This window comes from Anastrepha ludens, chromosome 4 (genome assembly GCF_028408465.1).
Source record: "Anastrepha ludens isolate Willacy chromosome 4, idAnaLude1.1, whole genome shotgun sequence".
Taxonomy (NCBI): Eukaryota; Metazoa; Arthropoda; class Insecta; order Diptera; family Tephritidae; genus Anastrepha; species Anastrepha ludens.
In genome coordinates this window covers 28,591,949-28,607,306 of record NC_071500.1, presented here as the reverse complement: position 1 = coordinate 28,607,306, position 15,358 = coordinate 28,591,949, and the positions used below count along the sequence as shown (strand labels likewise).

General features: G+C 37.9%; 1 protein-coding gene across 8 annotated transcripts in view; it reads right to left on the bottom strand.

Annotated features, from left to right (window-relative positions):
• LOC128861372 (axotactin) overlaps window positions 1-15,358 on the bottom strand; it is a 229,353-nt gene that overhangs the window by 60,690 nt on the left and 153,305 nt on the right. For all 8 annotated transcript variants that reach the window (XM_054099477.1, XM_054099476.1, XM_054099479.1 and 5 more), the window contains 4 exons: window positions 12,991-13,238; window positions 12,389-12,859; window positions 10,615-10,815; window positions 1,809-2,420 (listed from right to left, as the gene is read on the bottom strand). In XM_054099477.1, the coding sequence (XP_053955452.1) occupies window positions 1,809-2,420; window positions 10,615-10,815; window positions 12,389-12,859; window positions 12,991-13,238 (1,532 nt within the window). The remainder of the gene's footprint in view (window positions 1-1,808; window positions 2,421-10,614; window positions 10,816-12,388; window positions 12,860-12,990; window positions 13,239-15,358) is intronic.

Below are 15,358 nucleotides of genomic sequence, written 5' to 3'. Positions count from 1 at the left end.
TGAGTATTGGTGGCTCGTCTATCACGTTTATTTGACTTTCAATGCCTTCTCTGAATTCGTTCTTTCACGATGTAGCTTATTGCGCTCGTGCTTAGTTCCGGTGTAGGTATCCTGGTTCCCATTTTCATCACCATAATCTTGTACTCAAGTTCCCAGACTGTTTAATCCGAATAATTTCTTCCAGTATACCATAATCAGGATCTTGCTGGTCTCGATCCTGATGAGCTTTACAGCCCTGCCGCTGGAGGTACTCAGGGTATACGAGGCCTTTTGAGCCGAAGCCCTTCCGCTCCTGCCGGATTTCAGTATACCTTCCCTTACCTACTGAGCTATCTGCCGGAAAAATTCGGTAGATATTTATTTACAAAACTATTCATAAACCTTTTTGTTGTCGTAAATTTTGGGTGAGCAAGACTATAGATATTGTCAATCGCTCACTGTGTTAATTTTATTATCAGCCTTATTATGTATTACGAACGAGCTGCCGTCGTGAACGGGGCTCCCGATACGAATTCGGGGGGAAAAATTTCGACGCTTTCGTAGTTCGTATTGCCAACCACCTGAACTATGGTCGAATTACTGCTACCAACTTTTTAAATGCATTTCAGATGATTTTTGTTTCCATCGTTGATAATTATTGACAAAGAAATCGTAATTTTAGGTAATTAAATAAAACAACGATATTCAAAATTACAATGGAGGCCACTTCTTCAACAGTTTTATTGGTAGGAGAGGAGCCTATGCAAAACAGGTTTTTACTAGTAGAGCGCAAAATGTTGAAAGATGATTGTGGGCCCTATAATTTGGGCGAAAATATAAATAAAAAAAAATTAAAAAAATACATAAAATATTAAAAATCGGAATCACGTTTTTTTAGTTTCATTAAAAACTTCCCCTTGGACAAATGCGCGCTTAAGTACGTACTCGATGTGGTACTTGTTGATCTAAGCTATAGATATGGAGTGACAGCACTGGACCTTGCAGAGCGCATTCTGTGATTTCTAGCAGAGTTGGCTACCAATCGCATCATTTATTTATAAGAATTTTAATTCATTCTGGCAGTTCCGTCAGCAGATTGTTCAACATGGAAAATGGTGTGTAGGTGTTCGAGATTTATTGAAAAAATAGCTTCAAAATTATTCGGCATTTACCAATAAACCATTTTCCTTACATTTTGTTCACTTAAAAAAACATTTTTTTGTAACATATTTTTACACGATTTAATTTGTTTTTATTTATTTTATGTCTTCCTTCCCCAAAGTAAAGCATTCGTATAAATCTATTACGAAAAACTGTCAAAGCTGTGTTTCAAGCGAAATCAATAATACCAATTTCACGAATTTCGTGATCACATCGGATTTGGTAATAGCATTTTTCCGATGTTGCCACGCGGAATCAATAATAGCCAAACATATCTTTCCAACAATCATTAATATTTTATTATATTCTTTCTGTAAAATTAGCTATGTATGCTCCGAAATTTAACTCTTTGTTCTACGAAAAGCTAGACACAACTTAAATTTTTCGTATCCAAGAAACCAAATGATTTTCCTTAAACATGATTTACTATTCTGCTTCTACAGTCTCGTCATAAGCAGTATAGACCGGGCGCTGCTAAAGCAACACAGAGCTTCAACTGTCGTTTGAATTAGTTCGTGATAGTGCATGTCTTGCACAGAATTAGCTTTTCCGTGATTTTTCCTATTTTGCAGTATATTTTCATTCATACATTTCCAAATATATTTATATACATACACATACACATACACACTAATGACAAACATACAAATATTCAAATGTCTACTTACTCGATAGGCACCCACTATAACTTTTGAATACAGCAAATCTCGCATCTGTCGTATTGATGCCACCAATTTGTACTCGATTTCCGCCCACGTCACTAGTGGGCACCGGTGCACGTGTCTGTACCTTTGTCAATTCCACCTTATCACGGTCAATATACAGAGTAGCATCGCTGCCATTGCGTATGTAGTAAATGGAATGACGTGCATTATTCAAAAAACTTCGATCGATATGTGCACCCACTGCAGGGCCCTCACGGTCCTCTTCGAATAGTAGATGACCATCAGCGTTAATGGCTACCATCAGGTAATAACTACGATCACCAGTCGGCTGTAATAACAACATCACACGATTGGCACGCCGCAAATCGAACGATGAGAATGCCAATTGCAGGCGCACATAGTCCACCTTGCCGGTGAGTTCGAATTTTCGCAACAATGTTGATTCGCCACTAAAGTCGGCACCCTTCTCCTCCATACAAAATTCACCCAGAAAACTGGTATGTTCACAGTCGCACGTTGATTCCTGTTTGGCGAAATTCTCTTTGCATATGCCGCCATTTTTGCATGGCTCAGCATCGCATTTGATTTGACAATTGGGCAGGACACCGCCCAAAGCTGGAAATGGGAAAAGAGTGAGGATAAGAAATGTGGCTTTATTACTAGTAAATGAATGTACTATACACAGATATATTTACAGTGCTGGCTGTAAAATGCAGGTCAGCAGCAAATTTCGGTATTATTATGGAATCTTAATTGCAGAATACAGCAACGAAGTTAGAGTAATAGTTTTAATGCACTGAATTCATTGGAATTTGGTGAAAGCAGCAGGAGAAACATTTTGATTTGGCTACACTAATTTAATATTGTGAACACCCACAAAACTAACGGGGATTTTTAGAGGAATTATGAGAGGACTTATATTCTTAATCCTCAACTCCTAGCAAATTTTTGAAAACATTTATATTCACCGTGCGTAATCCTCTTTCTGAAAATGTTTTCATTTCGGATAGTATATAAATTTAAAATAAAAAATGTTAATTTCTATTTAATGAATTAAAAAACAAGTTTTAGTCAGTACTTTTTATATTAATATATAAAAAGTTTCATAAATATTATTCCTAAATTGATTAAAGTACATTTTCACCAATTCCATCAAGAAAACTCGCCATATTGAAGTTTTGCGAAAAGTACTTCACTTTGTAAAAAAATAAATCGGTACCAATTTTTGACTTTATTTCAACCCAATTTTCAAAACTCTTCTTCAAGTTCCAAGAAAGGGGAAAAAATCGTTCAATTTTGATGCAGTACTGGTTTAAAAGGCCGAATGAGTATTCCCGAATACATTTTTGTTTTTGTTTCACACTTTCTATATTTTAAAAGAAATTTCGAAGTGTGCACATGAGCGGACACATGGCATCATTAACCAACAAATTCAGTGAAGAACTTATACATTTGGTCAAAAGTCAGCCTACATTGTGGAAAAGTAAGCGCGAGAAATATGAGGACAGAAATGTGAAATTAAAAATTGTATTAGAAGTAGACAAAGTAGACACTAAAAAAGAAATTGTGAAGAAAAATTTAAATGCGAAAACTCATGCCGCCTTTTAAGCCAGTCATGCCACCAAATTGAACGACTATTTTTTCTCGACCTCCCCGCGCTCCTTTTCACGCACAAATAAATACCATACATGGCAATAATTTTTTCCTTGTTCCATGTTCACTCTCTAATGAACAGCGTGAAACTAGAATCGTCAACAAATCCACACGTGTGTGGCGAAATGAGTTTCAAGCGATTATTTCCCGTCTGTAGAATGCTTAACACACGCATAAATAAAGCGGCAATTAGTAGGGCCGTACCGTAGCCATAACCGTAACCATAGCAATCGGCTGTTCTGATCAACCATTTGGACAGCACTGCAAACGATTATAGGTGCGCCACCATAACGACATAACCATAACCGTAGTCGTATGTATTTACTGAATTTTGGTTTTTCCCCCGTAACCGTAAGCAGCTGTGAAATATTTTATATTTGTTTTGATATGTGCAACTAAAATTTGAATATTAGAAATGAAAGTCGAAAAATTAAAATTATCGGTGATTTTATGACAAAATGCAAACGTTGTAATTAATTCTACTTCAATATCAGCTGTTTATGGTTACGGCATGACTAATCGACAAATGATGTAATGTTGCGGCTATGGTTACGGTTACGGCTACGGCACCATTAATTGCAGCTTAACGAATAAACACCAGTATTAGCTGCGCATTGTAGCACGGGAAACTAGTACCCAAACTTGGCAGCAAAAATGGAATAACACAACGAAGGGCCGCCTGACACATCGCTGCATTCCAGACTTGCGAATGGATTTTTATCTGAGTCAATTTTTAACCGGGCATGGATGATGCAAAGCATACCTTCATCAGTTCAAACACGAATCGAATTTCACTTGTGAATACTGTGGGGTGAACGCGATAGAAGACGTCCACCACATATTCTTCGTTTTAATGGCTCTAGATTCAAGCTTCGTAGTATATTTGGCGGAATGACCCAAATTAATTCGTGCAATCCATGCTACAAAGCAGGGAAAAAGGGACGGCAGCATGCGATGTCATAGCAGAGACTATGAAGAAACTAAGGGCCCTCAAAAGGCTACGAAGAAGGACCGGCGACTAATTCGTCCTTCCCCCACTATGTTATGGTTCGTGGTTGTCCCGTGGGGTGAGGAGTTCGACGAAACAACAGGCTTGTCCTGGTTTCAAAGGGCCACTTGAGGGTAGCGCGCTACCACAACGCCCATGGACAAAAAAAAAAAAAAAAAAATCAACAATTGTCGCAATCGTCAATAGTGTGAAGAGAGTGATAAAAAAAGTAAAGCTAAATGGAGCAAACTGAGTTTTTTAACTAATTTAGGAAAAATATACAATATATTTTACATAGTTAGGAATATAGCCATTTAGAAGAGGCTAGAAAAGTGTCATGAAGAAAGAGGTAAAACTCCGAGGCTAGAAAACAAAAAAAAGCTAAATTAAATCACGAAAATGGTAATCTGGTTACACTTCTTAACTATTATACTAGTGTGCGTCACGAAAATCAGCTTATATTGTCAAATTCACTATGAGCAAAGTAACGGGGCTAATAATAAAAGGTTGTATAATGTTTGACAACTGATTTCGGATGCTACTTAATCCATTGATGCAATTTGGAAGTAAGGGAAAAAGAAGCATAAATTTATCCCGTTTTTAAAAAGGTAGTTAAAAATTGAAAAAAGGTCGATATAAACCATAGGATAATTTTATGTTATTTTAGGAATATTGACAATGCATCTACATTCGCCTAGCTACCGAGCTCTTTATATACTGAACCATATTTAATGACATTGCTGTTTGTAAAGCTTTAATTTAGTAGTATTTCCTAAATTTGCTATGATTTTTTCAGCTTCTAGTAAGATAAATATCCTAAATCCAAGAGCTCCTTAATCCAAAACCATACAGAAATAAAATATGTACACTTTAACTTAGTAGTGTTTACTATTATTTTTTTTAAATTGCAGTTTTGATTTTTACGCTATCTCCACATTGAACAAGGCGTCCTTGCGGAGAAATATTCAACGGGTTATCAGCAAAATACCTGTCAATCGTATCTTCAATCATATCTTTTACTTTTCTAATTAGGTGCTAAAATTTCCATACTGAATTAAGGTTGCACGGATTAGAATAAAAAAGGATTATGCGAACCCTCCATCATGGCGGTGGTGCATCTTAAACGTCATAATGGCACAGTGACGTACGTCGGTGTAGTGAGAAGTCGAAATGTCATAACTAGTGTCATAACTAAAATAATATGATGCTGACATTCAGAAATCGGAGGCTGTGCAAATTTTCTTAACATGCAGTCTTAAGCATTCGGAATCAGCTTTTAGCCCAGAGCACAAGTTCTATGAGCGCGGTTAAATCTCTGATTAATGGCGACTACTATTGCACATAAATATTTTAGGATGCCAAACATTCAATGATTTATTGGCATACTTTAATGCTAAGCTAGATTAACGAAAAGTATCTTAATGGTGTGCAAGAAGTGAAGGCTAATGCTTCAATTTGAACAAAATTTCCAAAAAGATCCAAGCTCACATAACTTAAATGAATTTGGTTATTTTGGCTTATCAAAGTATTTAAATATGGATTATAATTTACGAGTTACTCTTTAATGAGCACATAAAGGGTGCGTACGACATTTGAGGACATGTATATTCGAGGGCAGTGCAATAAGTAACCGTATTTGATGACACAAGGCGTTCCTGAGGGAAGTTGTTGTTAGCATCGTGCGCTGCTATCAATCCAACGACGGCAAAACAAATTTCAGACTGTTTTTCATTTGGCAGCTATTCGAGTAAGACGTGTTTCGTGATTTTCTCAAAGATGGGAAAAAGAGCAGAATCGGTCGGTAATCCGCTTTTTGTTTTTGGATGAAAAAAATGCTTTCGAGATAAAAGCAAAGTTGGATGCTGTCTATGGGTACGCTTCGTCATCTATGACCACAGTTAGATATTGGTTCAACGAATTTAAACGTGGGCGACCATCCGTTTTTGATGAGGTACGACCAGGACGACCGGCAGACGTGGTTAACGAGAAATTCATTCAAACAGTTTACGTCATGATTCTCGCTGATCAGCAAACGAAAGTGCGCGAAGTAACAGAGGTCAAAGGTGTCTTGACCGGAACGGCAATTAATATTATATTTTACATGATAAGTTAGTGATGAAAAAATTGTTGGACCGATAGGTGCCGCGATTGCTCACAAGCAACAACAAGCGGATGCGGCTGTTAACTTCGAAGCAGTGTTTGGAGCGATTTAAGGGCGATCCGAAGAAATTTTTGGATTCATCATTTTTATTTCTGGATTCATCTTTACATACCATAAACTAAGCAACAAACAAACAATGGATTTATCCCGGTGAATCTAAAGAAGGCGAAGACAATCCCATCGTCCGGGAAGGACACGGCGACGATTTTTTGCAATGTGAACGGTGTCAACCTCATGAATTTTTTAGAAAAAAGAAGAACGATCACTGGACTTCTACAGTGATCGTTTTTCCTACAATTTCACAAAAAATTGAAGGAGATGCGGTCGCATTTGGCGAAAAAGAAGGTGCTGTTTCACCACGGTAACGTACCAGCAGTTTCATACGGAGTATTCGGCGCCAAGTTGTATGAATTGCATTATGAATCACTGCCTCACTCCACGTATTCAGCTGATCTGGCTCCCTGCAACTGTTTCTTGTTCCCTAACATGAAGAAATGGCTCCCGGGAAAAAAAGTTTAGTTCAAACGAGGAAGGCATCGCCAAAACTGAGGCGTATTTTTGAGAGTTCAACAAATCCTATTTTTTGGAGGGGTTAAAAAATGGCAGGAGAGTTGGGAGAAGTGTATCTTTCTAAAAGAGGACTATGTTGAAAAAAAAAAATAAAAATTGAAAAAAATGGTGTCTTCATTTCAGAGTCCGTCGCAATGCGGAAAAAACACGAGGAACGTTTTGGCACATTTCGATCTGCAGAATTTATTCAAGCGACCATTGACGAGGACCCTTCAACTCTATCGAGTGCTTTAGCCGTCGAGTTGTCTATGAATATCTCCGATATAAGTTCTACGTTAAGCGCAGAAGACAGTGTATGTTGGAGGGAACCCGAGAATATCGCGAGTTATCCGATCAAAATGCCTTCTAAACAAAATTAAGCACCTTGAAGCGCCTGAGATTATATGGTTCTTTTTTTACCAAAATATCAATCCTAGAAATGACAAGAGGGTATGTTCGAATCCTACAGAAACTCTTATTTTCATGCATACGAAGTTTCCGCTACAAGTCTTTACTCAAAGATTTCTGCTGCATATATCGAGATTCTGGAGACAGTAGTAAAACTCTGAACTGATAGTGTACGGTGTGACAGCCCATACATATTTCAGTAAGGCACTGCTCCTCAACACAAAGCGAAGGCTACCTAATATTAGATAACTAAAAATTTCCAAAACCACATAGCACCCAACTTATGGCCGCCCAACTTCCCAGACCTTAATCACTTGCGTAACTACGTATGGGGTGTAGTTCGGCGTGAAACCAATAAGCATCGCCATAACATAATTTCTTCTTTGAACGCTGCAATTAATACCGTTATGATCAACATGAATAAGGAGCCTTTGATTCGCGCTTACAAACGTTTCCAGACCCGGATCGTGGAGGTTAATGCAGCTAATGGAAATTTTATTGAATGATTTTATAAATATAAAATAAATTAATGTTGTGTAATAATTTCGCGAAATTTCCTTAAATTTTATTCAAAATAATGACTCTCCAGTTGTCTTCAAATACCGCACGCACCCTGTATGTATCTATTGCGCATTTTAATTCCGTTCAGCGCAATCCAATATTTATGATTCACATAACTGTATCCAATAATTTTTTTATAAGATGTTAGCAACGGTACTCGCGTATGCTGCATGTCACATATGTGGCACTACGTTCCTTGTACGAGTGCGTGTAGTGCAACTGTGGCTCTCCATTAATTTAAAATCGCTATAAATCAATGCGAATCAATTTCTTGGCCAGCCGCAGAAAGCTTAGAGCGCTGGATCGGCCATTTGGTATCGTAATTTTTTCCATGCTATTCTAACTTGGTAATTCAACTGCTAAACTGCACAGGATGGAGGAACATATTCAATTTTCCCACCCACACAAAATTTTATTGCAAATCTGTACGTTGCTACTCTGCGCCTTTGCGGCTACTCACTGCTGAGGCTTATCCGATTAGCATTAATCTTTGGCAATAATGACCATAAAACTGACACACGCATATGTTGGTGGAAGTATGCATATATGCACATACATTAGGGTGGACCCTATTTTTCTCTTTTAATAACTTATGAATTTAAATAATAATTTTTTAGAAATTGCCATAAGTATTATACAATTATTTTGTTATAAACAACCCGCTGTCATATCCCCTGTTACGTCAGCGAATCAGCTGATTACTTGAAAATGGCTGAGAGCCGAATGGTAGTCTGATGTGGGCCATACCTTTTGAATTCTTTGCACTGCGCAGCACTGCATTCTGCACAAAGGTTAGAATTTCGGCGTCAGAATTAGGAATGACCTCTTCGAGTCACTTGACACCAAACGAGGTTTCAGATAGGATGACTGTCAGTAATGTGACTTCTTTAATCTGATGCTGGAAAAGATCATGCGTTACGCAGAATTTAATCGCTCAGGCACAATTTTTTACAATTGTTGGCGTATGCCGATGTTATTGACATAATCGGCCTCAACAATCGCGCTGTTAGTTCTGCCTTTTCTAAGCTGATAAAGAAACGAAGCGAATGGGTTTGATGGTGTACGCGGACAAGACAAAGTATCTGCTGTCATCAAGCAAATAGTTGCGCATTCGCGTATCGGCACCCATGCCACTTTTGGCAGTAATGATTTCGAGGTTGTAAAATACTTCGTTTATGTCGGAACTAGTATTAACACCGATATCAATATAAGCCTAGAAATCCAACGTAGAATTTCTCTTGCCAATAAGTGCTATTTTAGACTAAGTAAGTAATTGAGTAGTAAAGCCCTCTTTAGACGAACAAAACTAACACTTTATAAGGCTCTGATTATGCCCGTGCTTGGACGATGACAACATCCGATGAGCCCCTTGGAATGTTTGAAAGGAAGATTCTGCGGATGATTTTTGGGCCTTTGCACTTTAGCAACGGCGAGTAGCGCACGCGATAGAACAATTAGCTTCATGAGCTGTATGAGCTTTACGACAGCATAGACATAGCGCAGCACGGCAGCGGTTAGCACGAGAAATAATTTAATATTGTTAAAATAACTTTTCTTTCCAGGACTACGCAAAAGAAGAAAAATCCTTCCTACTCTTTGTGGTTTCAAGAATATCTTGCATCCATATTCTCACCTAACTAAGTTTGTTATATTGAAAATTTCCCTATAAGATTATTTGAAGGAAGTCCATATTTTGTTTGCCGATTCCATTCTCGAGATTAAAACTATCCAACCTCAACTCTATTGCTAGTGCTGTACAATTTTACGATACGATGCTGCATATACGTCATACAATGTGGCCGTTTAAATTGTAAGTATCACTAACCCAACAAATTAAAAAAAAAATGAAAGAAAATTTTAATATCTTTTAAGTTAAATGAAACAAAAAATTATATGAATTACACAAAATTTATGCTAATTTCTTAATGCAATACCACTCATTAGCTACCCTGTATATGAGGAATCTAGTATCAATAGGCGCATGGACGCTGCTCTAAGCCGCATATTTATGGAAATCTTCGACCTACGAATCACCAAGTATGTATGTACTAATATAATTTTTGAGCTACAATTTCTCAGCCAATTAGATTAGATTCTTTAAGAGGTTTGCACTCAGACAATTATCAATTTATAATTCTTATATTGTTAACCTTTTACACATATCGACCCACCCTAATACAAGTATTAAAGTCCTTTATTTTCGATACTTTTGGCTATACATACATACATAATGATTTCCGTATGCATGTAGGTTCGTCGCATAAGTGAGTACGTCGTACCAATATGCTCTTTGCACGTATTCACAAACCAACGCTGCTGCATTCGAGCTCACACGCATGTGCAAATCTCTTCCGCTCAGCATCGTATGTGACTTTTTAAAATTGAATTTCCTCACTAAGGAGCCAAGTGCAATTTGTGTTAGTTTTGCAATTGCATACATATGTATAAGTATATTCCGTTATATGGCAACTGTATTTGTGTATACTTACTGGGCGAAATATTCCGTTCGTTGATGTCAGCCAAGTCGATTAGATTTGTGCCAATTTTCAGTCCACGCACGCAACCAATATATCCCTGCAGCGCAGTAGAGTCCGTATTGGGTCGCAGCAAATTCGCCGGATCATAGCCACCAATGTTGAACTGGAAGTACTCAGTGGGTGGCGCGGGTGGTCTGTGCGGTGAGAGAACCTCTGCAAAATAAAAATATAAAAAAATTGTATAACTTGACAGTCGAAAAGTTTGCAGGTAAATGACGACTGTTTCCTATTAAAACTCTGCACTTGAGAATTAAGGGGATTTGGTAGCAGCTGATTGCTCGTGTAGAGTGGGATGAAAATTTGCCAATTTCGGATTCCCAGGAAAGAAGTCTACTTGATTAAAGACCGGTTCTGCAAGACGTTGAAATGAGCAATGCCACTGCTATGATACCAATATTTTTCAAATCTATCAAAATATATCTAAATCAATTAAATGGACGTACAATTTTAGAATATAAATTCACACATAAAAAAATTTAGTAGGCTACAATAATGTCTCTTCATCGTAGTGGGCAATTGTACGTTGAGCTTCAAACCCAAAAGCCAGTGAAGAAGAACGGTACTCGGAATCTTACTCCAGCTCTCCCACGCTGAAGAGACAAAAAATGCAGAGATGGCAGTAAAAGCGCCTGTTGACCGACAGATGTCCAGTGAATGTTTGAGCTACTCAGGAAGCATCTTTTCATTATAAGGCTTGGTTAAATGTACCAATTGGCTGAGGCAATTGAGCTTTAAATTGCGTCATAGACTTTGGTGTTCACACACATACAATTTAGCTAAGACGATTAGTATTTGACAGCTTAAAGTGTTTAGATTTTGCTTGTGAAAATTTCTGTGTGAAGAAAATGCAGAAGAACTTATGTATCTTTAGAATGAATTTTATTAGTTTATAAAAGAAGTTTCCTGAGTTACTTTACAAGTATAATAGAATAGACCTAAGTTAGTTTGAAAATAGAAGTTTCCAAGTTTGAAGCTTTCGAGTCAATGCAATCAAGTTTTGATTTGCGGTCTGGCTTTGTTCAGGAAAAAGAAGGAGAACTTGTTGATTTACCTAAATTAAAGGAGGTAGCATTAAAACAAAGTGCAACTCAACAAAGAGCTCTACATCGTTCAGTTATATCGCGGGAATGAGGCTATTTGACTGAAAAGACCTGATCGACATGGTCAAACCACACTCCCTTACGACAACGTCATGCCCCATGTTGCACTTGACGACTTGTCGCACTTCAAGAGCTCGAATGTGCGTTCTTTCAGAATCCGCCGTGTTCTCCGGACCTTGCAACGACCGATTACTATCTCTTCCGCTCCCTGTCAAACCATATGAAGGGTGTTACCTTCCATAACAAAGAGGTCCTTAAAAAGTGGCTCAACAACTTCTTTAACACCACACCAGGCGATTTTTGGCGGAACGGCATCAACAAATTGGTTGAGAGGTGGGAAAAGGTTGTAAACAGCAACGGCGAATATTTAATTGATTAACTTATTGATATAATTATTGTTTTTCTTTAAATAAAAGTCTTCGTCAAAAACGTTACGAACTTATTCCCCAATCTAATACCTTGCAAGCTCTTGGACTCTTTTACTTGTGACAAGCACTAATATCTACGTTTTTGCGGTCGTTTCATTTTATTCATTGACTTATTTACCATATAACTATTAAACTAATTATAATTAGAGGGAATTATGTTTGAGTAACCAGTTTCTTTTCCTACCCCTAGTTTCTTACCTTTCTCTGGATTTATCCACGGCTTGTTGCTGTATTCATCCAGCAGCATCATGCCCCTCTCCACACTTACACTTTGCTCGTTTACGTGCATCGTTGTCCGTTGCTCTTCTCGCTCAATAGCCACTTGTATGCTATTCAGACTGCTCACCGTTTCATCAACGATAGTCAGATTAACAATTTCATCGCCATAATTATAGAGGAACACGATTTCGCGCCCAGCGCTTATATATAAATGAACGAAATTGTTGTAATGATCGTTGGCATAAAAGACCAATGCATTCGCATCGTAGGTGCGCAAATTGATAAGAATGTCCTCTGTTAGTATGTCTTTAATAATATCGCGCTCCTCGTTGATGCCATATATGGAGTAGGCGGCTGGTAAGAAAGGTGGCGTGGCAGCGGGTGTACTAATATAATTGCGCATCAAGAACGACTCACGCGTGATAAAGGTGAGTGCTTTCTCGTTAATATCTGCAAGAAGATTAAATGAGTGTGGAAAAATAAAATATATTTTTTTAGATATTCATACACATACGTAAAATCTATATTATGTTTTATAGGAGTATGCATTTACGTCAATGCAGGTTAGCTAACGCACTTACTTGTCTCACAGAATTCGCCAATATGCGCCCAGGGATTACTGCATACACATTGAAAGGTGCTCCACAGCTCCTTGCATTGTGCACCATTTTTGCACGGTGACGGCACACACGATGGCTTGCAGTCCTTAATTATCTCCGAGAGATGTACGGACATATAGCTGTAAATGTCGAGTATTTCACCATTGACGACTAGGCCGCGGAAGCAACCAATTAGGCCAGCCTTAACAGAGAGCTTCTTCAGCAGGTCACTGACGTGGCGCAAAGAATGTTGGTTGTATGAAACGAAGAAGCAAAGGCGAGCGTTCAAAAGTAGAATTTAGTAAAAGTAAAAAAAAGTAATTATTTGAAACACGTAAGTGTGCCTATGTATATAAATACTAAACAAATACATACTAATGTATGAAGGAAGACATTGTAAAGGGAAACGATATTCATCGTATTCTTGAAATGAATGAACTGCTCAAGTAGTGTTTGGGAAAATTTTTGTAAGGAAAAGAGAGTCCTGATCTGATACAATGAAATTCTGGGAAACGGCGTGACCGCCACTATTCAATATGAATCAATTATAATTTTCACATCACCTATTGGCTCTAAAGAGTTTTGTAAAAAATTCATTCCAATTTTGTTTATACCAAAGCTCTGTGATCCCATAAATGCGGAACTAAAACCGCAGTATAAACGCGAAGCTCTCAGAGCTTAAACTCTTAAGCATGCATGTGGTGTGGTCGAGTTACATACTAGTACTATTTGTCCTACAGTGAGCCCCTTCGCTATTCATATCGAGAGTATTGATTTCTGTCTTCTGAGCTTAAAACTGCCAAAGTAGAAAAGTAGAGATAAAGAAAGTTTTACAGACATAAATTTCTGAGCCACCTTTAATTTAAACTTCATATACTCGCCCTGGATGTTTTTTGAATCAAAGAAACTCATAGATAATGACAGGTATACGCACGCACCTGGTACGACCAGAGGGATGGTTGGGAATTCAGTCTTAGTACAGTCCGGTTTAGTTGATTAGAGCAATCACTTTTATGGAATAAAATGGTTATAAAGCAAATATCAGTTGCGATCTAGTAACACTAAGGCTTCTAATAAATTAAGTGAAGACTGTACTTTACTCGAACTGTATGTAGAGTGGGCGTGGTTTTAATAAGGGCGAATTTTATAAAATAGTTAGCAAATATACGCATTTATTCAAAAGTAGGCGTTTGCTTTAATTATATGGAAGGTATTATAGTCAAATTTCATCTACTTTCTTGGACATTGATAGTGTTTAGATAATAAGCATACCAAATTTAATTCGATTTTATTAATTTTTGTTCTAATTATCGTGCGCATGGACGCACAGACTGACGGATAGATATGGCTAAATGAATTGAAAATAAGAGCTTTAATTTTATTTTATTTTTTCGAGAGATTATACCTAGAACCTCCCAACTGGCATAACGTTGACGATGCCTGCATGGTACCTTGAATATTCAATGTGTCAAATTAAGCACGTATTGGAACTACAGAAAAAGGAGTGCAGCGGTACACAGTAAACAGTTGCCAGAAAGTCGTCGTGCATATCAAGAAATTGCTTATCTAGTGTACTTAATTACTAGTACTTAGAAATGGGTTGTTAAATAGGGGCATGAGAATTCTTCGTTTAATATAAATGCAACCTTCGACTTGTAGAGGATCTGGCATTGTCTACATGTCATTCAAGGTTATATTGTTATTATAATTTACTGTAGACCAAACAGAACTGAACTAATGCACGACCACAGGCTGCCATTTCGCGACGTCGGAGCGTTTGGTAGGTGAAATGGTTGAAGTACCGGGCGTTGGCACTCTCCAAATAACGCCGTTTTGAGACCATTATGAGACGTCCAACAGGCAGATATCTACAGTCAGCCAGAGATGTTGATGTAATAGAAAAGACTGATGTGTTTTAGGCTGACGCTTTGCCCTAGGCTGTCGAAGAAAGAAACACCCAGAGACTTTAATCGTCTAGCTGCCAAGCTCCGATATTTACAGAGCAAATGCTCAGTAGTCTTCGCCTCTGTAAGGCCTTCGTAGCTCCTGAGTTTAATGGTAAACCTTGATTTTCCGCATACTTGCCGATAAGCAAAGCTACGAGTTTGGAAATTGAATGACGTAAAGTTCTCAGGACTATCTGCATCCTGCGTCTATTGTATAGGATTTTCGTAATACCACTTGAAAAAATGGAGTGTTAATTCCACGGCAAAAGTCAAATTATGACAGTGAAAGTCATCGAAGCCGTTCTTCCATCGATGCAAAGGAAACATAATCACTGCCGCATAGCAGGAGCATCCCAGCCAAGCTCTGCACGTTTTTCATAGGAATTGTGAATTTATCAGTACAC